The sequence below is a fragment of the Nicotiana sylvestris genome, chromosome 5, assembly GCF_000393655.2.
Source record: "Nicotiana sylvestris chromosome 5, ASM39365v2, whole genome shotgun sequence".
NCBI lineage: Eukaryota > Viridiplantae > Streptophyta > Magnoliopsida > Solanales > Solanaceae > Nicotiana > Nicotiana sylvestris.
Genome location: NC_091061.1, coordinates 174,439,216 through 174,465,582, shown reverse-complemented (window position 1 = coordinate 174,465,582; position 26,367 = coordinate 174,439,216). Strand labels below are relative to the sequence as shown.

Below are 26,367 nucleotides of genomic sequence, written 5' to 3'. Positions count from 1 at the left end.
TTATATCACCAGAATCACTACGACGTCATTTAGTATCAATTTCTATTTTTAAACTTTACTTTTCGCCCCTCGAGGTTTTGCGTAGTTTCGATTGTGCCCTTCTTGTTTTCGATAATTTCAAATGCTTCGTGATTCTTATAGTGTATAAAATAATTGTTTCCTAATTCTATTTATTCACCTTTTCTCTTTTCAAATATTTCTTATCCAGCTCGGAACCATTCAATCTTTTGCCGTATTACTTGTTTGATATTATGTAGTTTAATTTCTTTAAAATCTTTACTACTTTCTCTAAAATTTGTCTTTAGTTGATCAATTTTTATCAATTTCTAAAGTTTTTTTTTTTTTGAAAAGATCAAATTTATCACCAAATGATTTCTAAACTTAAGCGATATTTTCCAACATAACTATATTGAATCATATTATACGACATTTGATTCAGCAAAAATGAGATAGGAGGTTGGATTGTAGAGTTATAAACGAGTCAGGTCAAGTTAAGTTTAAATGTTTTAAATTTTGACATGAATTTTATATGAGTCGAAATAAAATCGAAGCCAAATATAGGCTCGACTTGTAGATTTAGTAAAATTCAATTATTAAATGGAGTAAAGTTCGAGTTGCTTTTGTATAAAATGATGTATATGAAATAAAATTCAATAACTTCACGTGTTAAACTTAGATTATGATATAATAATTTACATTATCATCTCTCTGTATTAATAATGTACAATGTACAATAACATAAATTATCCATATTTCTATAACCCTTTTCATTTCATTGATAGTGGCTGCTAACATAGTATGAACTTCTAATGTATGGCTGCTAATATGGTATGGACTTCTAATGCAGTCACAAATGGGAGCTAGTGAAGTTTATTAGTTCTAAATTTGATAGGTTCACAATTGAATATTTACGCATATTTAATAATTTTTATAATATAAATATAAGGTCGAAACAAAAACTTCTAGGTTTATTAGAACCCAAGGTAAATAAGTAAAAGAAAAAAGGGAACAAACCCTCAAATCCAAAAGGACTAAATTAATACAAACAAAATATATAGGGACAAAAAATGCAAATATTCTATCATTCCCCCAATTGAAATTCAAACAACCACAAATTCAATTTACAGTGAGAGAAATAAAGGCTCAGACAAAGCAAAAAGCAAACCTTAGAGAGAGAAAGACAGAAGAGAGCTCTCAAAATCTCTCTTCTGCTCCATTTCTTCATAAATTTATCCCATTATTTCACTAATTTATTTATTTTTATTGTATGGTCTGCATATAGTTTTGATTTAATTGAAAACCTTATTAGAAATGTCGGAGCAGAAGAGCAACAACAATAATAATAGGTGGAGTTGGGATGTGCCAGGGTTTCAACCTCGGAAGTCGACGACGGAGCACGAAGAATATCAGAGACCGTCGCCGGCGCCTTTGGCTCGCCGGTACTCGATCTCTGCCGCCGCTGCTGCCGGTGCGCCGCCGCATTTTGAACTATCTAAGCACGCTCTCAACTCAAAGCTCTTGAAATTGAAGGACAAATTAAAGGTCCCTATTTTACATGCCAATTTAGTACTTTAGTACTTTATTTGTAGATATTAATGAGGTTTTGTATAATCGAAGTGCTCTAATATACAATGCATTTGGAACTTTATTTCCTTTTTTGTATTTACTCAGAGTTCGAAGTTTTTTTAGAAACTAGTGGTAGAGGATTAATGGCTATATTCATTTTTGTAGCAGTAAGAGTGATTAATACTAATGTACAGCTAGCCGCGGATGCAGTGAATTGGCTACAAATTCAACTGAACCTAGTATCTTTGACAAGAACATTGATATATATATATATATGTGTGTGTGTGTGTGTGTGAAAACTACTAAAATTTTAACAAATTTCAAAATTTGAAAGATATTAATACGTAAAAAAAACTACTGAAGTTTTAACAAATTTCAAATCTTGAACCTGTAATATTACAAGTATAACGTATTCAGTGCTAGGAACCTTAAAGATGAACACAACAAGTTTTTCTGGATCCGTCCTATTAGCACAACGATGTTATTGAGAGGTGGAAAAGTTAGTTATTGAGTTCTTAATTTATTTGGTAGCCAAGTGTTCAATTTTTGAAATTATATTGGATTCTTTTTTTGGTCCTTTTTGTTGGAAATGGTTAGTTTGCTACTAGATTATATGTCTATTTTGGAACTAGTATACAGTTAAAATCTTATAGAGATGGAAAAGTTAGTAATCAAGATTCTAAATTTGTTTTATAAGGTGAAATTTCTTAATATTAACTTTGGCATGTGGAACTAAGAGATGTTAGCTAGCGGTAGAGGGTATATACCTATGTTTATTTATTGTGGTAGTATGCGTGATTGATGCTAGTGTACAATAACAACATAGGGAGATGGAAATTTTGATTATTAGATCTTAATTTATTTGATAAGCTAAAATTCCTTTTGACTTATGTGGTGAAGTATTCCATTTTGGAATTATGTTGAACTACTTTTGATCCATCGAAAATGGTTGCTTGGCTACAATTCTATGTATGTTTGGTCATGTTTGAGAGAGAGACCTCTACAGATTCTAGTATTTACGTCTAGTAATAACTAGCAGCCTAAAGCGAATTCATTTCTTAGATACACAATTAAAATATTAACTTTGGCATGTGAAACAAAGAGTTCTCCTCTAGTTATTACTGAGACAGTAATTAATAGAGACAGAAGATATATACAAATGGTTAATTATGGTGGTCGTACGAGTGATTGATACTAGTGCACATTCATATTCTTGCGAGGTGGAAAAATTAATCATATAGGTTCTCAATTGATTTGATAAGCTAATTTCTTTCATGTTATATAGGGTGAACAATCCCATTAAATTTCTCCCAGTATCCAGTAATGGTATGTGGAAGTATCTGGGAGGTACAGCAAGTTTTTTGCTAGTTGTTAGTGTATTTTGAAGAATCTGCACAAGGTTGCCACACCCTTATAAGCCCATAGACAGGGCTACGTCAAAACCGATGAAGGTTCCGTGTAACATAAGGCATAGTGCCATAATAGTAAGTAAACTAATAGAAGGAAGTGGAAAGACCATAGCAAGCCATTTTCTGGAAGTTAAGATTCTTCTTGGGTTTATTTACTTATCTTATCAAAAAAAGATTCTTCTTGGGTTTCTGTAGATATATAGATGATACCTGAATTGATGAACAGCTCGGGTTGCCCATTGTTGTATGGTGTATCTCAGGTTTTTGTTTTCGCTCCTAAATAAGGATATAAACTACTAACATTTTCCGGGTGTATTAGTGGAAAATGATGAGTTTCACATGAGGAACCTTTGACAGTTTGCTTGCTTTCAGAGCTGATATTTGATGGATTAGTAACTTTCTCGCATGCCACGTACCAAAACTATAAGTTAAAACCTGGCAGAGACAGTAGTGCAGATTCTATATTTCGTAAACAAAACTCTTCTTCATATTTGGGCAGAGAAAGAAACAATGGAAGTGCTTACTTATTCTTTTCCCTTCCTTCAGTTGAACCTGGAAAACTTGTGAGGATTTGCCTGGTAAAAGTTTCAGCAGTTGCTGTGAGTTTATACTAATCAGTAAAAGCAGAAAGAGAGAGGTGCAGTAGGCGAATGAACTTTGAAGATACCCATATCTAGGAGAGAAAATAGGGAGTTGCATCTGTTTATAGGCACTGTGATTTTTCTTCTTTAAATGTACTTATTGCTATCTAACCTTTGAATTAGCAGTGTCAATGTATAAACAGTTGTGAGGACAGTCATGACGAAGAAGGGCATTTATTGCATCTCAAGAAAGGGCATACTGGAAGACAAATGGATGCCTTTTTGTCTGTTCCAAAAAAAAATTAAGCTAAAAGATATGAAAAGACCCTTATAGCTGTTGAAATTTTTTCATCCAAGTCAAACTTTGTAGCCATAGACAATTACAAATAAACCCCTAAAAAAATCTTGGATAGCCAATTCTGAATATATGTATCTCCGACACCCTTCAGCACACGGGACTTGTGGTTTAGACGTGGATAATGTGGATTTTACAAGTGTAAGAACAAGCTTTCCTAAGGTCAAATCTAATAGCATGTCAGAAGCTCTAAGCTTCACCAAAACTCTTAAGTCAAAGGTGGTATTGTGGTTCAGGACCATTATAGATACTCCAATTCTCAAACCATTATGTAATTGATGTATTTTATTGTATATCTTCACTCTATATTTTTATTACTTATTGTTGAAATGCAATGAAGGGGAGCCTTGGTGAAACTGGTAAAGTTGCTGCCATGTGACCAGGAGGTCACGGGTTCGAGCCATGGAAACAACCTCTTGCAGAAATGCAGGGTAAAACTGCGTACAATAGACCCTTGTGGTCCGACCCTTCCCCGGACCCCGCGCATAGCGGGAGCTTAATGCACCGGGTTGCCCAAGAAGATTGTTGAAATGCAATGCCAATATCCTTCCAATATTGGACATGGCTGAGTTGACTGGACCATGTTATGTAGTGAAGAAGCAAGAGAAATCAAGAGGAAGACACATTGGAGACTGATTTCAGTCTATTCATGCCAATAGAGTGATATAAACTTTGTATATGGCATGTTTTTCGAGTTACTTAAGGACATCCTAACTAAGAATTAATCACTTTCTAAAAAGTTGTTTTGATGTTATGCATTAGCATGGCATTGGAACTCCATGATTACCCGTACTATGTTAAGCACAAGGCTTTAAATAAATTGCTGCTAGATTCTTTTGGAGGAACTAACGTCATTTTACCCCTTAGGGTAATTTAGGCGCTTCTTCTGGAAATCGAAAAGATCTTATTCCTAGATAATGTGACCTGTTCAGGGAAAAGCAATAAAGTAATTTCTTACCACACTTGTTTTTTCTTTCTGGGCAGCTTGTCAGGGAAGATTACACAGAGCTGAGACAAGAAGCGAGCGACCTGCAGGAATATTCGAACGCGAAACTAGACCGTGTGACACGCTACCTTGGTGTACTTGCTGATAAAACCCGCAAGCTAGGTAAATGACCAGTACTTTATCTATGTTTGTATTTAAATGTACAACTTTATATTTTGAGGCTTGCTAGGGCAATCCAGTCCAACCCAACTCAACCCAAATAATGCATAGCCGCATGCATCTAGGAATTCTTAAAGTGATTATAACTTTATCTTTCCTCAAAAGCCCCAACATTTTTTAAAGATAAGTTGTAATATCCTCGAGAGTGCCTAAAAGCGTGTGGCTATGCATTAAGCATCTTGCGATGCCTTTTGCGCTTCATTTTAATTAAAGTAGGTTAATAAAGTTTAGATTTGATGTAAAAGCTTATCGCAATTATTTGTTTCAGTATCTTGTCCTTAAATCGACAATGATATTTGAGAAATCAAAATTGAAGACTTAGTTAAGAGTCTATTTTTGTACAATTAAGATGTTTATCATTGCTAACTTGTTTGTGTAAGAAAAAAAGATTAATCTTTATTACTATGAATTATTATATTTCAACAATTGTTCTTCTTGTATTTTTTGTTTTATGCATATGAGTGCCTTGCTACTACTATGGAAGTCAAGTAATGTGTCATCATTAATAGTATACCATATTGGAAAAGTTCAGTAGACTAACTCCCAATGCCCTGTTCCACAGATAAAAGTACATTACTAAACTCTATAAATTGCATATTCAAGTATTACGAATTTCTCTTTGCATCTTCAGGAAAAATGATAATTTACGGATTAAGATAGGTAATTGAAATTTTATCTTGTTTAGAAAGTTCAACTTAAAAGTATTTTATGCTTCATTCTTTTCATTCCCTCTCCTTTTATGCCGCTTTTCTAACATGACCTTTTGGAGTGGGAAACAGTGTCAAACACATGTAAGTTATAAGCTTTTTGCACATTTTGTCTTGACTTCTGTAATAGATGGATTAACCAAAAAAAGACACAGACGCAACTTGAAGTTAGTTCACAACTTTTCATATGTTTAATCAAGTTTCAAAGCCTTTGAGGAAAGATCACTACTGATCTTGTACAGCTGAATTCTTTTTATCTTTTCTTTTGTCTGGTCCTGTCCTTTTGTCTAAACTCTAATGAGTTTTGGTTATGGTGGCTTCTGATTTCCTAGCATTCTGATCATAGTTTGCATATCTGTTTTTTCTCTCTGCTCATTCAGATCAAGCTGCACTTGAAACAGAAGCTAGAATCTCACCTCTGATATTGGAGAAGAAAAAGTTATTTAATGACCTATTAACTGCCCAAGGTATTTAGTTATCTACACTCCTGGCTTTATTATTCTAGTTTCCAACCTTGTTACTTAAAATGGGCATATACGATTTCTTTTGATAAGTAAGAAAAATAAGCATATACATTTTCACTTACACACACATGTATTCTCAATATACATGAACTGTTCAAATCTAGAAATAAACTATAATATAGTCTAGGGAGAAAGTCTTTCAGTACTATGGCAGAAAATGTTTATTGCCTTCAGCTAGGCATAGTGATATATCATATATGTGTATGTAGTGAAAATATATAGATAAGACCTTATAATTTTTTATTTCAGGAAACATAAAGGTGTTTTGTCGTGTGAGACCTCTTTTTGAAGATGAAGGTCCATCCATTGTCGAATTCCCCGATGATGTTACTCTTCGTATCAGTACTGCTGATGATAGCGTAGATAATCCGAAGAAGGATTTTGAGTTTGACAGGGTTTATGGACCTCATGTAGGACAAGGTACTGGGGATTTACCTGTTTCCTTTCTGTACTAGTTCTTGTACGAGTATGTAACTTTAGTAACATTTTTAGTTTCTCTTTGTGCAGTTGAACTTTTTAGTGATGTTCAGCCATTTGTTCAGTCAGCATTTGATGGATACAATGTAGCTATATTTGCTTATGGGCAGGCACACTCAGGAAAGACCCACACTATGGTCTCTCGATCATCTCTTTACTTCTTTTCCTTCTCTTCTCTTTATCTGTTTATTTGAACAGTGTATACATTTCTTCTCTTTATGCCTTTCGGCAAACTGCAATGGTAATCTGCTTTAAGCTGGCCAACATTTAAATGCATAAGATTTTATGAAAACTTCTCGTTAGGAGGTTAGTTTTCAAAGCTTTGTATATTTGGTGTTGGTTATCGAAATTCAGTGTTGACAGTGTATTTCAGATAAAGTTTAATAATCTAAGTCATGTTGAGCGATGATACAATTGAGACACATTGAATACTTTTGGCCTTTACGAAAGTTTTGATCTTCCATATACCCAACTCTTTAAGCTGTTGGTTTTCTAACTTTGCCCCCTTTGTGCAGGAAGGATCCAGCCACGATCGTGGTTTATATGCTAGGTGTTTCGAGGAGCTCTTTGATCTATCCAACTCTGATGCAACGTCTACATCCAAATATAATTTCTCAGTTTCCATTTCTGAACTTCATAACGAACAGGTTTTATTGATGTCATATTTATCTTATAGATTTAATTGTTTTCTCACTTTCGGCATTCTCTATGATGATCCTTTGAGGAATCCATATCTGAAATTTCTGATGTTAGGGCTTTCCAATACTGCAGATGCGAGATCTGCTCATACATTCTGGAACTGATCTGCCGAAGGCTCGCATGGGATCATTGGATTACTTTGTAGAACTTCTGCAGGAGAAAGTTGAAAATCCAATGGATTTTGGCAGAGTACTCAAATTGGCTTTTCAGAATCGAGGAAGCGATACGTCAAAGTTTAGAGTTTCTCATCTGTATGGTCTAGAACCCTTTCACATTGGTATCTGTCTGTTGCAGTTGATCCTATGCTTTTTCTCATCTATGTCACCATTCTGATCGCTTAATGGTCTACCCATGAGTTAATCTGAAGTCCTCTAAGCAAGCTATCCGTGGAAAATTGAGATATTCTGTCATAAACTGTTTGCAGTTCTAGAAACAACTGTGTTTTTCTGCTGAATAGAATTATGTTTTTCTTCGTAAAAGCACTTCAACAGAAAAAAACAGAATTGTGTTTTTCTTCATAAAAAACAATTTTGTTTCCGTGTTGAGCATGTTCACATTCAAATGGTGCTTTTATTGGGAAAATAGACATGCTCAACATACAGGGGCAGATATATAGGATAATAGGAGAGATTATGGAGCACGTGAACCCATGGTCTCTCAAAATTAGATATTTTATGTATATATTTTTTAAAATTGGTATAATATTAACTGTTGGCACACATGCTATAAGAAGGTTGAATGTGCACTTGGTTAAAGGTTGAGTTATTTACCAAGAGGAATAAGGATCAATTTCCACTTAATACATTTTTCCTCCTTTTTTTTAGTAGTGCACCCATGTACTGAAAATCCTAGATCCGCCTCTGAGAACATATATTTTACTTGATCGAGGTATTACTCATGACATAATATATTATTGTTGTAACCCTGATTTTCTTATGTAAAGTACTGAAAGGAAAGAAAGAAAAACAACTCTGTCTCTATTATGTCTCTGTATGACTGTGTCTGTGCTTCTTGCAAGGCAAATGCAGTTTCTTTTAGTCAATATGATCCATGTTCTTTTGTCTAACTGTTCTAATTGCTTGGAGAAAAAATTTGATGTGTTTTCCATTTCTTCTAATTGTATGTTTCATTGTTCTTGCATTCTCAGAATCATCACAGTACATATACATTATACCAACTTGATCACTGGAGAGACTTCATACAGCAAGCTCTCTCTTGTTGATTTGGCTGTAAGTGAAAGTACTGTTGAAGAGGATAGGGGGGAGCATGCAACAGAGTTGCTTCATGTCATGAAATCACTTTCTGCGTAAGTGGTTCATGTCAACTTTTTGTTATCAATAATACTTTTATTCTCAATCCGTGCATGTTCACTTCCCATGTCTAGGACATAGTGGTATGGAGTTTTTGATGTATTTGTTGGATCACGAATGACATTTGGTGGAGCAGTTTGCATTTCTGGTCCCATGATGACCTTCTTTTTGTTCTCAGTCTATTTCCGTTTATGGATTGAAACTCTGAATGCCTTTGTTTAGCTGATGGCATTCATGTGATAGTTCTTAAACTAGAAAACAAATATTTGCTTTTTACAACCTATTACATGTTTTATTTCTCAATTTTTATACATGGAGGATCGCTGGGAAAGTTCTAAAGGACAATGCTTATAGGCATGGAAGCTTAAAACAAAGAGGATAGTTGGTCCCACATCAAGCATGTGGTAAGAGCTCCCTAAGTTGCTCGGACACAGGTGCAAGTATTCGACACGGGTGCGGATCTAGAGGTCGGATCCTTCGAGATGTAAATTGTACGATTCAGGGATATGGATCCTAGTACGGGTGCGGGGCTTCCGACTATAAATAATTAAAAAAAATAAAAATGTAAAAATACGCTAAATTATGAGAAATTTTGTGGAATACTTACGTATAGCTTATAAAGTGTGAATTTCTTTTTTATTCTCAAGTTGTAGATAAGTAAATGATTAATTTCATCGATAAGGTGTGCTGTTTTCTTCAAATTTATCCTAGTTTTGGTTCTGATTTCTCGGGAATCAAATTGTATCTTGTCTCTAATATTTCTGTCCGTCGTGGTCAAAGTACACAAAATTGTTTGACCAAATCCGGTCCGGATCCCATACCCACACCCATACTAGTGTCGTGGGTGCGACACCTAAACTGCCGTGTCGGAGGGGGCTGGTTACATCATAGCTTTTGAGAACATAGTTGGACGAGGAAAACCAATTTGTTAAAATTTGTTTCTAAGATGATGCTTGTGAAATAGTAATAATTTGGGTAATACCCTCATGGAACAATTACCAAATGATAGGAAACGAAAACTGTGATACTGCGTTTTAGTGCTCTTTCTGTATATATACTCAGCTTTGATACTGACATGCAGATTGGGAGATGTTTTGAATTCCTTGACATCAAAAAAGGACATTGTTCCATATGGAAATTCAGCGCTCACCAAAGTACTTGCAGACTCACTAGGTAACTCATTGATAATTATACTGGTCAATATGTTCTTTAATACTATTTTGCCATGTATTGTTCAATATTTTGTTTCATGTTATTCAATTTTGTGATATTGGTAATAGTAATATAAATACATGCATAGAGACATACACATACACGCGCGCACACACACATGCTTATGTGCAACTGTTTCTGCTTTAGTAGTATTAGTTTGTTTGTGTTTTGTTATTTTAAAAGTCAACCTGGATCGCTTGCGACGCTTCTTCTAGAGATTACTTGTAAACCACTGTTTTTTTCTCATCGTTAGAAGTAGGTCTCAAGCTATATGACTTGGTAATGCTCATGGACTAGAGCTTGACACACTAGACAAGGTCATTTTCTTCTCTATGGTGAAGGGCTCTACCGTGATATTCTGTTAACTGATCTTCCGTGAGATTGGAGAGCTCTACTTAGTGTGCTTTTAGGTTGACAACATCTGCTTATCTTTTTATACTCTTCTTCTGTATGACTAAAACTAAATTATTATATTTGCTTACTTTATAACCACCCCAACTAGCTTTGGATTGAGGCGTCGTTGATTAATTGAGATTTATATTATTGTAATTTCTTATTAGCTTTAGATTTCTGCTGTATCATGTTGGGGTTGGAAATAATTCTAGAAATCCAACTATCAGATTCTTATGACCGGTGCAACTATCTAAAGCTTAAACATTAAAAAGAAAAGTCTTGAGGACAGTCCTTGTGAGATATAAAAGAAACTGCAGCTCAAATTAAAGCCACAAAATGCGGGGGTGGGGTGGGGGGTGGGTGGGTACATGGGACAACTGTCTTTGGCTAGGAGCTTTTAACATCTTTATATGATTCATATGTTTCAACACGGGACACCATTACAAGTATTTAAACATGTACCAATTCTAATAATATACTCCCTCCATCCCCCTTTATGTGGCGGCGTTTGGCTTGGCACGGAGTTTAAGAAAGAAAGGAAAACTTTTGAAACTTGTGGTCTTAAAAAACCCATAGATATCTGCGTGGCCGTAAATCAATTCATTAAGGGTAAAGTATGAATTCTAAAGATAAATTGTTTCTATATACGGAAAGGTGACATTTTTTTGGGACTGACTAAAATGGAAAAAGTGTCACATAAACTAAAACAGAGGGAGTATATCTCAACGCCAGAAAGATGGACTGTGGATACTGGGAACAAAGAGCGAGACCGTTGCCTCTGGTTTTCCGAGGCATTAGTTTGTCACCTAACAATAAAGTAGATGACATAGTGTATGATAATTGAGATATGTATATTTGGATCGATCCACCTTACATTTTATCATAAAATACGTGTTTGGCTGGATCTACCATGGGTTGACCAAATAAAAGGGCTTTCTGAAGAGTGCAATTTCTGTATTCTGCTGTTGGACTTACTTTGAGCAAGAGCCCTTGGTAGCAAGTACCTACTGCTTTTCAGAAAATGCTTCTTTAGTCCAAGATGCTATTATGCTTTCTTGATAAAATGTATTGGTCCAACAAACTATCCCAAGGATAAATGTAACACTCTCTTTAACCCTGCATTCTTTACTCACTTTTACCCTGCATTTTTTCTCCTAGAGCTGTGACTTGAGTAGCCCAAGATTCGGAACTCACTTAGTGTGCAAGTTGGTGAAGATATAATTAAGTAAATTAAATTTTCCCTCTCTATTAAGTATTAACCTAAGCTTCTATATAAGCTATCAAAGGAACAGAGGCAGATCTGGAGGACTATCCCATTATGCATATTATGGACCATTTGGAGTGAAAGGAACAGTGCGTGTTATGAAAACAAAAGAAATCACATTTCTAGAATAAAGAATTCTTGTCTGCATAACTTGTCTTTTTTGGTGAAGAGGTGTTTATTAGAGAAATATGGATCATTATATGGAATTTTTGGATCTGCTATGGAAGATGTAATTGGAGGTTCTTGTAGGTGATGTCTGTTTTTTATGTAATCTTCTGTACCATTTTGGTACTTTTATCCGTAAAACCTTACCTTATTAAAAAAAAAGAAAACAAAAAGCTTTTATATAAGATGGCCACACAATTCAACACGGTATCTGTGGAGGGTCCTGAGTTCAATTCCCAGCTCCACTCATTATCAGGAAAAATTCCACGTGCTTGGCTCATGAAAAAAATCAAACCTGCACGCGTTGGGAGTGTTGAAGATATAATTAAGTAAATAACATTATGCTCTCTCTAACCATTTAAGCTTTTAAATGAGATAGTCACACAATTCAACACAAGTGATGCTTACAATTTGAAGCTGCATATTGAGCGGATTAGTTGATAATCGAAAACCAAATAAGTTGCGTACGATTTCTTTGGCTGCCATCGGTGTTTGCATCATGGTGGAAAGAGTTAAAATCTTTTGCCTTACTGTATCTTGTGTAAGTGCAACACCACCTTGTAGATGTTTTAACTTTCGTTATTCTGTTATCCCTTGTAAAGTTTATTTGCAGGCTAGATACCTCTAATGTCTTTTCTTCACTTCTTTTTGCAGGTGGAAGTGCAAAAACACTTTTGATTGTTAACATCTGTCCGAATGCTTCAAATTTGTCTGAGACGTTATCGTCCCTCAGTTTTTCTGCTAGAGCTAGAAATGCCATACTAAGCCTTGGGAATCGAGATACAATCAAGAAATGGAGAGATATTGTAAGTGTTGATTTGTCGACCGTGGACACTCCAACAGGACTGTGGTGGATGATCCAAGTCCTTGTTCATTTGTTTGCTTTTCTTATTTGGGGGTAGGGCAATGCTTTTTTACTTTGATATATATAGGTATCTTACGTGGTGACATTCAGAAGTTGAAGATTGATTCACCCGCGAATTCCAAGTGATCTGTGGGTTGGTGAATGCATACGGATATGACACGGTCTCTTGACGAAATAATGGATTTTACTCTTTCCCTTTTGGTAGGCCAATGATACACGCAAGGAACTCTATGACAAGGAGAAAGAGATTATTGATCTGAAGCAAGAAATAGTTGAGCTAAAACAGGAACTGAAACAGGCCAATGATCAAGGAGTTCTACTCTTCAATGAAGTTCAGAAGGCATGGAAAGTTTCTTTTACACTACAGTCAGATTTAAAGGTTTGTGACTATATATGCTCTTTCTTGTTGTTGCCCGTTCTTTTTCATCATTGATCAACTTAAACTTCCGTATATTTTGTTTCCTCCTTAATTTTTTATACTTCAAGGTGGTTCTTGTTAGGATAATAGAAGAGGAAAGATGTTATTTCTGTGCTATGAAAATTGGACTTATCACTAGTTTGTTGCATGCGTCTCTTAAGAGATTGTGGTGCTATTTTTGTTGTGTGAAATCTGCAGAAAATTTACTTTATCTAAGATAAAGTGCGTATGGCTAACTCTTCTCAGGAAAAGTGTATATGGTTAACTGTTTTTAGGGTCTATTGAACGATATATGCTTACTTAGTGGGGCTTTTGGGTCTTCTACATTCTACCTGAGACACTTACCTTTTAGTCTGCCCTACGCTGTTCTCAGCAATATAATGGTGCATGCTCTCTCTCTCTCTCCACCCAACCGGGGATGGGGGTTTGAGAGGCACACTAAGGAGCTTAAAAATATCTAGTGAGACCCATGAAAATAGTTGAAGCCATGTGCGAAGGGCATAAGATATTGATGCAACCAGATGATAAGAAGAGAAATCAAACACAATGATATAGGTTAAATAATTTGGTTCAATGAGACAATCACAAATAGTGGCTGAGGAAGCTGAAATTAAAGAAAAACACAATGATATAGGTGCTTAAATAATATAGTTCAAACTGATGTCATATAGAACTTCCACATATATTTTACATCCCAGAGGGGCTATAATTGGAGATACCATTTTTTCTGGTACAAAAGTTCCTATAAAAATGGACAAGAAAATGAACCTCTCCTCAACTCATGGTCAACTTTTTTCCTGTGATACAAGCAAAGTCTAAGCATAAGCACTTCTCAACAATTTAGAAGGCCTCTGCTAAATGGACCTTGGACCTAACTTAACCCCAAAAGCTAGCTTATGAAATTCTCAAGATCATATAAGGAAACCAAGGACCTCAAATCTCACCGATATGGGACAACTCAACACCCCCCCTCACTCCCAAGCTTGCAAACTAGATCGTAGACAACATAAATGGGGGCCCCACATTGGTAACAATAATTGGGATGGGCCTGGCTCTGATACCATGTTAAATGGAGGACCTTGGGCCTAACTCAACCCCAAAATCTAGCTTATGAGGTGCGGTTTGCCCAAGACCATTTAAAGAGACCAAGGACCTCAAATCCCACATATATGGGGGACAACTCAACAGCCTCCTTGATGCCTTTTCAAATATCCAAGTTCCCTAAAATCTGTGTATATATGGAGACGTGCTATCTTGAAAAAACTGTAATATCCTTGCGTGCCTTTATCCTATGACTGAAAACATGCTAAATTCTGCACATTTTTCTCCTTCAGAGACTGCAAGCAGACCTTTGTTTTTTTTTTTGTTCTTCTTCTTCCTTCAGCTTTTAGGATTTTACTAAGATATAAACGTCCAGATACAAGCTGATCATTCTCCACCTTGCGTAAAATTTGGCCTACAAAGACTGACCAGTGACCATACGACACCTTCATCATTATCCGACCTAATCAAATTAGCCTCTAGCTAAGATTAAGCAGCGTACACTTTCTGTCACAATTCTCTCCTAGTCTCCTTCTGCCATGAAGTATGATTTAGCACCAATTATGCTCCTTCAAAGTTCAAATTCTTTGAAGTAAGCTCATTGCCATACTTTAATTCCCTTATGTTGGTACACCTGGGTAGAGGACCAATTTTTGACTTCTATGATTTAATGTGCATACTCTGGATATGTGAATCGTATCTTTGTTTTTAGTTGCCATTAGTGAACCTAACCAATTTGAGAGACTTTCTAGTAGTTGGCATGGAATATACCGTGTTAAAACTACGTATTTCCCTAATCCAACAGAATACAGTTCGGGCTTCCTCTATATGTGCAGACTATAGACTTGTGGTGTTCTTCATAATGCATAGTGGTGCTTGACTATGCATTCTTGCTCTAGAGTTCTACATATTATACTGAAAATCCCATCTTTTCAACATCGCATAGTCTAAGATGGGGAAAACAATCCCATCCCATAGTCAGTCTGCAAAAGCCAAGAAAACTGTATTCACAAATTATTTACGTATTGAGAAATTTCTTTGCATTGTGACAAAAGGTGGAATTTGTTTTTCCATAAACTTGATCATCTTTCGTTGGCAAGATCAAGACGAGAACCAAAGATGAATTTAAATGGTCGACATGGTGATGTCTGTTACTTGGTGCTCAGTGCTGAAGAATTCCTTTTTACGTGTTTGGGGATAAGGTTTCTCATTGTTTATGTCATTCTTGTGATGCCCAATCAAAGTGGTGGTTGCAATAATTACTTGGTCCGCGTTATTTATCGTACGACCGAACTACTCAATAATTAAAAACCTGTAACTTGTCCTGCTGATGTTACTGCTATTACATGTTCTACTCGTATTCTTTTACATCATCAGGGAAAATATTTCTTCTGAAAATATATTGGTGCACTCTCTCAGAATATGCTAATTTCTTTCCTCTGTCAAACTGATAAAACTCAAACCTTATGTCAAGTCCGGAAGCATGTTATTAAGAAGCTCCAGTGTTTTCCCTCTGATGTAGGCTGAAAATGTTATGATTATGGATAAACTTAAAATAGAGAAGGATCAAAATGCTCAAATTAGAAATCAAGTAGCTCAACTCTTACAGTTGGAGCAAGAGCAGAAATTGGAGATACAACAACGTGATTCAACTGTTCAGATGTTGCAGGTTAGTTGCTTGATATACAAATTGCCTTTTGCTCTGTTAGCCATATATCTGGTATAATTGTAGATGTTATCTTGCTCCATTATTCCACTCATTGTTGCATACTGCTTGCTAATTTCAAATTGTTGCTAATACCTTTCTCGGCCTTTTGGCTAAGATCAAGTGTAGTATATTCTTATTAGTTTAATATATGATACGATATTAACTCCAATTTTTTAGGGGGAAGGTCCATCAAGGTAGCTTGCTACCTGGGCCTTCGCACGTCGCTCGGGCGTTGCACTATATCCCAGGGCTGACGGACCCCACCAAAACAAAAGAAGTTCAAATTGTTATTACGTCAGCCAACAATGGAAAAGGGAAATACCTTAAACCTATCATACATTTTTCCCTTGAGGCTGAGGGATTATGATCCATTACGATCTTAAACAAAAAAATACAAGGGGTTTATGATATATGTAGACAGCAATGAAAACATTTAAGAAAGAACTTCTCAAACATTTTAACCATTTAAATTGGCTCAGTTCAAGATGCTTGGAAGCTTTCATGTCAAGCAGGTTAAAATTTACTTTTGTGCAGTTTCATCCTTGTATGCTAGAGAAGCTATTTTTCTGCGACTCAAACTTGAAAGAGGATATCATTGCCTTGAGGCTCACTGTTTTTAATTTTGTGATGGATGCCTATTCGGTCAACATTTGATAGTGTTATTTTAGTTTCTGCAAGTTTACTTGCATGATGATATTTCTTGCATTTTCTGCGGTTTATTCATTTTTTAAATAATGGAAACGGTATTTCACCTCTTATTTTGTGGTAGAAGAAATACATATTCCTGCTGCACATGATTCTGCTTGAAGTTTCTGATCACAGCTATATCGTAGGCCAAACTGCAAGCTCTTGAATCACAGTTAACTGAGGCAGCACGTGCCAGTGAGGCTAGGTTAAAAGATGGGTCAGAGTCGAGATCATCAGACCAAACTGGTTTGAAGGCACCAAGGGATGGCATGGACTCAACAGCTGTTACCAAGAGGCTAGAAGAGGAACTTTTAAAACGTGATGCACTTATTGAGGTAGCGTATTCAAGCTGACTGTGTATAAAGTAGTATATGCTTTTGTATTCTTTAGTTAAATTTTGTTAAAAGGATTGACAATGAGGATGATCAGGCTTTGGTCCTTGCATAAGTCTTTCTGGGCCACAAATATGCTTAAATAAAAGAAATTTTATCTATACTTTCAATTAGTATCTTCCAGAAACGGAACTCTGAACCTTTTGGGCTTTTCCTGGTTAGATATATCCTGCTATTCTTTCAGTCAGTAATGTGTCTTTTTGACAGAAATTGCATGAAGAAAATGAGAAGTTATTTGATCGTTTGACAGAGAAAGCCTCTCTAGCTGGATCAACACAGGTAACAATGGTGTCCCAAGTATTTTTCTTGGATGTGCTAGGGTGTTTATTCTTTAGTTCATTTGTTCCTTACCGTTGAAGTGTGTGACCATCTCATCTAAAAGTTTAAGTTAGAGAGGGCACATTTTTATTTTCTTAATGTTATCAACATGCCCCCTTACGTGCGGACCTAATTCTTTTTGATGAGCCAAGCACGCGGAAATTCTTTTTGCTAATGGGTGCAGTAAGACTCGAACCTATGACCTCTATCTGCTCCGATACCATGTTGAAGTGTGTGACCAACTCAACTAAAAGCTTAAATTGTTAGATATGGCACTCTTTTATTTCTTAATTACGTCTTCAACACTTACAATGTTGTTTTCTCTTGATATGATGGGTTGAATGGACTCAAAGGTACCTTATATTTATTTAGACATCACTGATTGGGAAGCAAACCTGGGATTGAGATTTAAAATTCTCCAAAGAAAACGGAAGTGGCTAGGAGATCCATACAACTCGTCAAACCCATCATCTAAAAGATAAAATTTTGTCATGAGAAAGAAAAAAGGGTACTATTTGACAGATTTACCTTACTGGAAAATGGTACCAAGGAACAGAGTGATATTGATTTGTGGGAAAGAACAAACCGAATATATCCTGCATAATGATGTTTAGCCTGACGGGGAAAATGAAACTCCTTTAGCTGCCTATCAGATGTCTTTGGATACCTTAGTAATTATGATTTGAGATTTTTGCCATGAAATGAATCTCTCGCTGGTGTTCAATAATCATCCTTGGATTTGAATCTTAAGATTTCTGGTATTAGTCACTTGTAATTATCATGTGAATGCATTTTACTTTTGTTTATTTCTGATCATCTATGCTAAACTGATAGATCGTTTGGCTTCAGCATTTTGCTCTTGGTGAAAGGGTGTGCTTTAGTCTCATCTAGCTGTTACCAAATAAATCTCGTCGGTGCTCTTTCTGCAGGTGTCTAGTCCGTTACCAAAGGTTCCAACCGCTCAGAGTAGAGAAACTGGAAGGTGTACATTGTTAATTGATTATGCATTTTCTGATTTCCTTATTGTCTCTCTACTTTCATGGTTCTTAATATCTTTGCTTTGTGGGTAACAGAAATGATATCAATGTCAAAGGACGTGCTACAGATGTGCTAGCATTGCCATCACCAACTGATAAGACTGATGGCACTGTTGCTTTAGTTAAGTCTGGTGGTGAAAAGGTCAAGACTACCCCAGCTGGCGAATATCTTACTTCTGCATTGAACGAATTTGATCCTGATCAATTTGATAGTCTTGCTGCAATCTCTGATGGAGCAAACAAGCTTTTGATGCTGGTAGGGTTAAGAATTGATTTTTTTTTTTGACCTTTTTGCTCTCTGGAGTACGCATTAGGTCTTCATAGTCTGTCCAGAATATGCTCTATTTGGAGTCTTTATGGAAATATCAAGCTCTATACTCATTTTTTTAGCAACTATTTTTTTTTAAATATCAAGCTGGACTTCTTGATCGGAAAAAAAAATCAAGCTGGACTTGTTTAAGTATGTGCCTTGATGTCAAAACAAGAAGTAATTCTTTATATCTGTATCAAACTGGATGTTGTCAAATATTTGAATTGATATCAGGTCACTTAATCTTCTCTGAATGATGGTGTGGTGAAATCAGCTTCAATTTATTCTACAAATAACTGACCACTTTCTCTGAAACTATCATGAAATCTATCCTGCTATAACTACAATGTTTTGGTCTTCATACAGGTTTTGGCAGCAGTCATCAAAGCAGGTGCCTCTAGGGAGCATGAAATACTTGCTGAAATTCGAGATGCCGTCTTTGCTTTCATTCGTAAAATGGAGCCAAAGAGAGTGATGGATACCATGCTTGTTTCCCGTGTTAGGATTTTGTATATAAGATCCTTGCTTGCAAGGTCGCCGGAGTTGCAATCTATAAAGGTAACAGATTCTGGGTGTTCTTCTAGATGTTATTCCAGTGAATTTCTGTGCTGCCTTTATTTGACTGTCAAAAGCAACTGCCAATTGAATTATCTAGGTTTCTCCTGTTGAGCGCTTCATGGAAAAAGCCAATAGTGGGCGAAGCAGAAGCTCTAGCCGTGGTAGTAGCCCTGGCAGATCGCCTATTCGTTATGATTCAAGTAGGAATGCACTGGTTGATGCTGAACATATTCAAGGGTTTAAAGTAAATTTAAAGCCAGAAAAGAAATCAAAATTATCATCTGTTGTACTGAAGATACGTGGTATTGATCAGGTGACTTATATGAATTACAAGCAATGTGCCTGTCCCTTTTCCCAGTCTGCATCTTTTTTTGGTAATTGTTTGGTTTATGTGTTATCTTTGTATTTTGTCTGGTAGAGGAATGAAATACTTCTTCGGTAGTTTGTGTTGGTAGCTTCTGTTTTCATGGTTTGCATAGGCTAGTGTCGCATTTAGTATGATCCTAGCCAATGGCTAGCTAGATTTCAAGTTCTATGAATTGAAACTTGAAAGGATGAACATCATCTTCGATTCTAGTTCTGCAAATCAGCTCTCAATGCTTTCTCGTTCCATCTGGTAGTGCACTCACGATATTGTTCGTCTAGAGCACCTTCTTCCTTTTAAAAACAACCAATCTCTGCATCATTTCATAATATTGTTTGATGCCGTGTGAACATGGGGTGATAATGAAAGTGGTTCTTCACTTGGTACACTAAGCTAACCTTTTTGTTCCTCTTGAATGTGGTAACTACCAGCACTTTGAGACTAAATATGCAGATATTTTTTTTAAATCAATTTTCATGTTTGGCTGGCCTAGTACTAACTGAGAAAAGCTCTATATGAGTAGGCACAAGGGCGTACGTAGCATATAAGCGATGGGTTCAACTGAACCCATAACTTTCGATGCGGAGCATAAATTTATGTGTAAAATCTATTAAAATTATGACAAATAATAGATTTGAACCCGTAGCTTTATAAATATAATGAGTTCAATGCTAAAAAATTTAAAAGCTGAACCCATAGAGTTTAAATCTTGGATCCGCCTCTGAGTAGGCAAATATACAGGATACCAATACTGATTAGATCTTGAACTGAAGCTAGAGTTTGGAAAAACGAATTAGGGGCTTGATCACATGTTAGTTAAGCCAACTTCAAAAGTCAGGTACTTGTGTTGGTGGAGGTAGCAGGTACCTGGTGCAGTAGTCAAGGTGCACTCAAGCTGGCCCAGACACCATTATAATTAAAAAAAAATATTGATCATGTTGCTTGTATTATTTTGATGTATTTATTTGTTTTTTTTTCCCTCTCCTGTCTCTAGCTTTTTATTTGTGCATGTTAATCTATTTAACATTTACTTGTTAATGGCTTATGTGACTTAGATTTTATCATATAGGACATACAGAGGCAGCATGTAACTGGTGGAAAGCTTAGGGAGATTACTGAGGAAGCTAAAAGTTTTGCGGTTGGGAACAGAGCTCTTGCTGCTCTGTTTGTACATACTCCGGCTGGCGAGCTTCAGCGCCAAATCAGAAACTGGCTCGCCGAGAACTTCGACTTTCTTTCTGTCACTGATGACACAGTTGGTGGAGCGACGGGTCAGCTGGAGCTTCTCTCTACTGCAATAATGGATGGATGGATGGCTGGACTAGGTGCTGCAGTGCCCCCTAACACTGATGCACTTGGTCAGCTCTTATCTGAATATGCAAAAAGAGTTTATAATTCCCAACTCCAGCACTTGAAGGTACTTCCATGTGATCTTTGGATTTTACTCCCTGCATCTCATACTACTAATCTCTTACTTTTTGGCTATGCCTATTTGCTTGAGCCCTTTCAATGAGAAACTTTTCGTTGGGAAATTCAGACTGTATACGAGAGTTGTGCATTATATCATCTTAATCTTCAAGTGTTATCTTTCTATTTGCTTCTACTTCTTTTGCATTTCGAGCTATTATATTATCACTTGTTTATCCCAATTTAATTATCATAATCTGTTCACAATATACTATTTATACTTGTTTATCTTTTAGGGATGCTAAGATTTTTACTATTAGTATTATTATTGTCAAGGCTACATGTTCATCTCAACATGCAGCTTTTGAGTTTTCTTCGACGAATTGACATACAAGCTTTTGAATTCTTCTCGAAGAATTGACATACACTAATCGTTACATTTTTCTTTATAATTATAACATTTATATTGTTTGTCATGTGAATCCAAATCTTGAAGCAGTGTACTAATTTTGGCTTACGATCTGTTATAGTGACGTAGGGGGATTTTAAGTTAAAGAAACTGCTTGTCAGCAATACTCTAATGTAATGGGTATAGGTTTCTTATTGATTTGGATTATGCTTCTAAGATCAGTATGTGTTTGAGTTTGAGTTAGCTTGTATTAGTCACTTCTGTTGTTTGCTTGGTGTGTAAAATGATTGTTTATCTATGTCTTCTGTATTCTCTTTGTTTTGGAAGGAGTAGTGATTTGTGGTTTTGAGCTATTTTTGATCTGAAATTCCTTGCCATCTCTTAGACATGATGGCAGCTTCTGAACTTTAAATATGATGGGAAAAATAATAAATTCTTCCTCTTCCTCTTCTCACTCTTTCATCCCTTGGCACAAAATAAAAGTCGGATGGGCCACCAAAACTTCTCTCTTTCCTGCTTTCTCCCTGACAAGTTGGTATTCGCATGTCTATGGTTGCCAAAGGCCGAAGAAGCTTCTTAGTGAAGATGTCATCTGCTTAGAAGTTCTTAACTTACTAATTACTATGCAAACACGAGGATTTGGTCCTCCACGTGAGACACAAGAAAAATCTAGAGTTGTATCCAATCTTACTAAAAATCTTAATTTTGCCTGAATGGGCTCTTGGTAGGCAGATTTTGCTCATTCGTGGGTGGTCTTGTTAGCTTATCCTCACTTATCAAAGAAACAGCATAGCTTTAGCATCGGCTGCTGAACACTTTTAACTCAGGGCAACTCTTTCAAAGCCATATTTTACCATTTTATCAAGTAGTGCAATTTGGTTGCATGTATAAAGCCAAATCTTAAATTCCGACCAGCTTATGCTATTTGTCCCTCTGGCAGCTATTGCAGGAAAAGGTTTCCTGAACTACGACCCCCCCAAATTTGGGGGTAGGGTTGGGGGATAACCCAACATATATTTTTGGAAAAAAAGAGAGGAAAACACACTGCAGTGTTTGTCCAGCACAACCTTAATATGGATTAGTTAGTTTTAATAGCTTAAAATTTGTCGTGTTTTTATACAGTTTTAGGCAAGAAAACTAGATTGGATCTAGTTAGGGGCTCTCTTTTGCCTTGTTTCCTGCTTGTGCTGTTTTAATTCGATTCTTTATCAGGACATTGCAGGTACACTGGCAACTGAAGCAGCAGAAGACTCTACACAGGTGGCGAAGCTGCGTTCAGCTTTAGAATCTGTTGATCACAAAAGAAGAAAGGTGTGTTAGTAAATTGAATTGCTACTCTTGATAATATATGTAATCTCCAAGTGATACTGATCTAATTGCCCTTAGGTACCGATGAACCAACAAAGCTGTAGATTATCTAGTATATTTACTATTGATCTCTTTTGATTAAGAAAGCCGTATTACATGACATTTTCTTCTATTGGTGACTTAATTAATACTTTGAGTGAACCACAATTGCTCGATAATCTGTAAAGCAAGAACTTCAGTGTAAGTCTATTTCCTGAACTGCTGAAAGATTCCATGAGGTGTTAAAAAATTGGTTTGAGGATGATTATCCACAGTATCCTTATGCCTAGGCTACTTAATATCCCACAGCTTGTCGTATAAACTCATTATTCTTGCATGTAGCATTTTATTTGAATTGAGATGGTTGGAAGGCAAGTATGACTCATGTTACTTTCATAATCAGATTTTGCAACAAATGAGAATAGATATGGCAATGTTGACATTAGAAGATGGAAGTTCACCAGTTCGAAATCCTTCCACTGCAGCTGAAGATGCCCGACTTGCATCCTTGGTTTCCCTTGATGGCATTTTGAAACTAGTCAAGGTTTTCTATTAATTTGCTAGTCTCTTTCCTCTGCATCTTTTGTTTTTTAATTGTTCTGGTGGATCAAGAGGCAAGACCAATCTGATGAATTAACTTTAACAGGACGTATTGAGGCAATCCTCTGTGAACACCCTCAGTAAGAGTAGGAAGAAAGCTATGCTTGCTTCTCTAGATGAACTTGCAGAACGAATGCCTTCCTTGCTTGATATTGATCATCCATGTGCTCGGAGGCACATTGAAGAAGCTAGGCATGCTGTTGAGGTACATGGCTACTTTAATTTCCCCGGTGGTTGTTTAATATCTGGTGCTTCTGTTTGTCATCCCTGAAGATAGGAGTCCAAATGTTGAGATTATTAGACAATGTTTTAGTAGCAAATTTTCCAAGGGGAGCCTTGGAGAAACGGTCAAGTTGTCTCCGTGTGATCTATAGGTCATGGGTTCCAGTTGTGGAATCAGTCATTGATGCTTGCATCAGGATAGGCTGCCTACCTCACACCCTCTTGGGGTGCAGCCCTTCCTCGGACCCTGCGTGAAAGCGGGATGCTTTGTTCACCGGGCTGGCTGTTTTAGTAGCAAATTTTCATGAGCACTGTAGCTGTGCAGCTCTTCAATTAGCTGAGGAAGGCATGTTTGCTGTTACCTGCTCTGAGGTTGGGTGTAGATGTGATAACATTCTATTTACTTAAGTGAAAATACTGTTTTTGAGAGACTCACTTGTTTCTAGTTTTGAGTATGTGAGTGGATACTATTTGCCAACTGCGGCTGAGCTGTCACAAGGGAATTAATGATACCAGAGCTAAACGCTGAAGATAATACGAACATAAATTGCTGAAATGATATAGGAACTATCATTTTGAATTACAAAAATCTAGTCCAACATTATTTGTAGATATATGAGATGGTCATTCAACTAGGATACTCTTTCTGATTTCAACTAATGTATTTTATCTTGCTAATTATTTGACACAGTCGATTCCTGAAGAGGATGACCCGCTTCATGACACCGTACATGCTTCTCGACATCCTGCGGATGTGGGATTAGGGGGTGAAACTGACGTGGCACAGTGGAATGTTCTTCAGTTCAACACAGGTTCAACAAACCCATTCATCATCAAATGTGGAGCTAACTCGAACTCGGAACTGGTTATTAAAGCTGATTCACGAGTTCAGGAGCCTAAAGGGGGTGAGATTGTCCGAGTTGTTCCAAGACCAACCGTTCTTGAAAATATGAGCTTGGATGAGATGAAGCAGTTATTCACACAGCTCCCAGAGGCTCTAAGCTTGCTTGCTCTTGCAAGGACAGCAGACGGAACCAGAGCTCGATATTCCAGACTCTACAGGACTCTTGCCATGAAGGTTCCAGCATTGAGAGACCTTGTTAGTGAACTTGAGAAGGGCGGAGTGCTGAAGGATGTCAAATCATGAGAGGTCTTATTGCTTTGGAATAGGGTCTTCGTGCACATTTTTCAACTTTATTGAAACAATGCCAGGTTGTATCTCTTGTGCAACAACGCTTCAAGTGTGCTGATTATTTCAGTTATGTTGCCTACATGGCCTGTAATTTTGGTAAAAATACGCGGTAATGTTGTCCCAATTTTCAATTTTGGGTTTCAAGTTGTGTATAGTTGTATCATGTGTAACAGCGTGTAACATGCGATATCCAACTTTTTATTCATCAGAAATGTTCCTTACCCTATTGTTATAGAGAAATTCTGCTTGCTGCACAAGTGAAGATGGAGGCGAACACACTTTGCTCTCAAGATATTCATTAGCCGATCTGGCAGTTACTCCTTTTTGTCTTTTCAAAACATCAAACTTGTGTCTGGTTGATAGTAAAATTCAAATATTCATTTCCTTAACCCACTGTTTTCCAGACATGCCCCATGACCCCTTGGCCGCGCCCCATGGCGGCCTAGCAAGCCTCACAATGCCTAGCGCCATGGTCGGCCCCGTGGTCTTGGCTGCGCCAAGTGACAAGCGCGCATGTGCCTCTGTCGCCCCACCGATGCCTCTCGCCAGCGCCCAAGGGCTGGCCAATGACAACAGCGCCGCGCGCCCTGACAATGCCGCGCGCGCAGATCCTGATGCCTTGCCAGCGCCCAGCTGCAGGCCCATTCCAGCAGCGCCTCGCGCACAGACCCTGATGCCAAGCACCAGCGCCCAGCCTCAGGCCAACACAGCAAGTGTCGCGCGCGCCCACAGCAACGCGCGCGCAGACCCTGACCCGCAAGACAAAGTTGCTGCCATCGGACTTAGTTCTACCTTGTAATAAACTAAGTCCTTTTCATTGTAATTATAGGCTAGTTTACATCATTTCCATTTCAGTGTGCTTCTACAGCTTTATTAGGACTAGTCATGTAATGTTGGTTTATTTTTTTAAGCATTATTAAGGGGGACCAAACAATCAAACATTTCAAGCAAGCATTTTTCTGGTGTCTCTCCCCCTCGACACCACATCTTTGTAATCATCATTTCAGTCATCAATAAAATCATCATCATCATTCAAAACCCAATTCACTTAGCTTCCGCAATTGCTCATGACATTGGTTTTCCTGCACGACACTGACAATCTAGTCTAGCGTGCGGAGGGGACCTCATTGGCGGACCGCAATCGCACTAACATCGGTTGCTTAGCCTTACGTTGCCTTTTCAAAGAACATCAGGAAGGCGTTGCGTAACAGTTGGTATCAGAGCCTAGGCTCGACATTGGACGAGGGAACACATTTTCCATCATCACCATTTCTGACCATGGTGAATCATGGGGAGCGTCTAGCATCCCTAGAAGAGACGGTTGACCGATTACGACCCATCGTGGATACGGTGCCTGATCAAAACAACAACCTAGTGCAAAGGTTGGACGACCTGGAGCGCCGAATGCGGCAGGCAGAAAATGACATTGCAAACATCAGTCGTGACTTTGACGATGACCGACAAACGGCAGCCATCGAAACTGCCAATATTCATGGCAAATTTGAGGACCTCCAACAGGAGCGTGCCGACGATTTGGCCCATCAGCAACAAGAGGCAGACAAACTAACTGCCATGCATCAAACCATAAACGACTTGACAGGCAAGCTCAACGTTGTCAATGCTGCCTTACAGAGCCTACTTCGAGAAGGCGACCATCACATCAGG

General features: G+C 37.3%; 1 protein-coding gene and 1 pseudogene across 1 annotated transcript; both read left to right on the top strand.

Annotated features, from left to right (window-relative positions):
* The first annotated feature begins 1,123 nt into the window (after positions 1–1,123).
* Positions 1,124–24,923, top strand: LOC104232399 (kinesin-like protein KIN-14B). Its single transcript, XM_009785585.2, has 23 exons — positions 1,124–1,542; positions 4,896–5,019; positions 6,164–6,250; positions 6,557–6,727; positions 6,815–6,921; positions 7,300–7,431; positions 7,556–7,734; positions 8,631–8,789; positions 9,875–9,966; positions 12,482–12,633; positions 12,898–13,071; positions 15,674–15,820; positions 16,693–16,881; positions 17,146–17,217; positions 18,186–18,238; positions 18,330–18,549; positions 18,970–19,161; positions 19,259–19,474; positions 20,595–20,942; positions 22,554–22,652; positions 23,092–23,232; positions 23,335–23,493; positions 24,202–24,923. The coding sequence occupies exons 1-23, from the start codon at positions 1,312–1,314 to the stop codon at positions 24,655–24,657; spliced, it is 3,900 nt and encodes a 1,299-aa protein (XP_009783887.1). The 5' UTR covers positions 1,124–1,311; the 3' UTR covers positions 24,658–24,923.
* Positions 15,949–16,123, top strand: LOC138869908 (U2 spliceosomal RNA; annotated as a pseudogene).
* Positions 24,924–26,367: the final 1,444 nt, after the last annotated feature.

Bases quoted from the DNA above. Each gene is read 5' to 3' on its own strand.
- LOC104232399 (XM_009785585.2), top strand. From the start codon at position 1,312: ATGTCGGAGCAGAAGAGCAACAACAATAATAATAGGTGGAGTTGGGAT. The intron at 1,543-4,895 runs GTCCCTATTTTA...CTTTCTGGGCAG, and splicing joins AATTGAAGGACAAATTAAAG to CTTGTCAGGGAAGATTACAC. The intron at 9,967-12,481 runs GTAACTCATTGA...TTCTTTTTGCAG, and splicing joins AGTACTTGCAGACTCACTAG to GTGGAAGTGCAAAAACACTT.